This window comes from Caenorhabditis briggsae (assembly GCF_000004555.2).
Source record: "Caenorhabditis briggsae complete genome, chrIII, whole genome shotgun sequence".
NCBI classification, from domain to species: Eukaryota; Metazoa; Nematoda; class Chromadorea; order Rhabditida; family Rhabditidae; genus Caenorhabditis; species Caenorhabditis briggsae.
Genome location: NC_013490.2, coordinates 5,198,799 through 5,199,973, shown reverse-complemented (window position 1 = coordinate 5,199,973; position 1,175 = coordinate 5,198,799). Strand labels below are relative to the sequence as shown.

Here is a 1,175-nt window from a genome sequence, read left to right as displayed (position 1 = left end):
ACTATGAAATGTATCGTATGTTGTTTTTTGAGATCTCTTCTCTCAAGTTCATATTTTTGTGCTCCCCCTGTTCCTTCCTCAACTGTGCCTTCTTCTTTTCTGCTGTTCTCCTATATTTCTCCCAAAAGAGATTTTCCTCTTCCACGCTCTCCCACGTAATCGGAGTATTTTTATAAGGGTCATTTTTTAAATATTTTTCCGGGCAGTCCGTTTTTCACCTACTGCGCTGTAGACGTAATTTCTAGAGTCATTCGTTGTTCGGTTAGTTGAGACTGAGTTTCAATGTTGTTTTGTTTTGTTTTTTCTGTTTCGCTTATCTTTTTATATTAATTTTCTCTCCATCTCCATGTATTCAACCAACATTCAATGCTTTTCTCTCGTCTTCCGTACAATAAATGTAGTTGAATCATCGATCCTTCGCTCGTATTGTAGAGAGAGACACTATTTGATTGGGGGTGAGACCCAGACGAAATAAGACAGTCTCGCCTCCTTCTTCTTTCGGTCGCTTGGTCAGTTTCACACGAAGATGACAATCAATATATTCAAAGCTAGAATCAGGAGTCCAAAGTGATTATTCAGAATATTCTAGAATTTTTTTTCAAATTTTCCAATTCTTTCAGAGATGCATTAATACATTTGGCATTTGGTTGTACGATAGGGTACCTAATAGGATTTTTGTTGATTTTCGATGGTGATTACGATATTTCTGAGCATATTTCTCTGGTTGGACATGGTGAGATTACTGTAGATTTATCTCAATACAGTATCTTTTTTTTCAAGAAAAACCCACCCAGAAAGCTGAAAACTTTAATCTTCGATGCGTGATCATTATTCATAGAGCCACCCATGTAAGCAAAAAATTTGGAAAAAAAATATTATAAATCTTGACCTAAATTTTTAGAAACCAGAGAAAATTATATCAGCACTGAGCGATGGCTACACAAAACATTGCCAGGAGACAATTTATTTTACCAACAATCAAAAAGTTTTTGATAAATTTCAAAGTGAGTGTTTTTTAAATATTACTATCATAGTACAAAAGGTGGGCGAAGGTCCCGCAAAGAAAACTACCGTAACCTAAAAATAGAGGGCACACCAACTGGGAGGAAAACAAAAAGTGGGAAGAACCATCTGGGAGGAAAAATGGGCAGAGTCGGGGGCGGAGCCTAATTTGC

General features: G+C 36.6%; 1 protein-coding gene across 1 annotated transcript in view; it reads left to right on the top strand.

Moving 5' to 3' along the window:
• Window positions 1-526: 526 nt before the first annotated feature.
• CBG18324 overlaps window positions 527-1,175 on the top strand; it is a gene marked incomplete at both ends in the record, with an annotated part of 2,051 nt that continues 1,402 nt past the window's right edge. Inside the window, 5 exons of the mRNA XM_045243742.1 lie at window positions 527-567; window positions 621-733; window positions 781-848; window positions 902-1,072; window positions 1,119-1,152. Coding sequence (XP_045096447.1) covers window positions 527-567; window positions 621-733; window positions 781-848; window positions 902-1,072; window positions 1,119-1,152 — 427 coding nt within the window. The remainder of the gene's footprint in view (window positions 568-620; window positions 734-780; window positions 849-901; window positions 1,073-1,118; window positions 1,153-1,175) is intronic.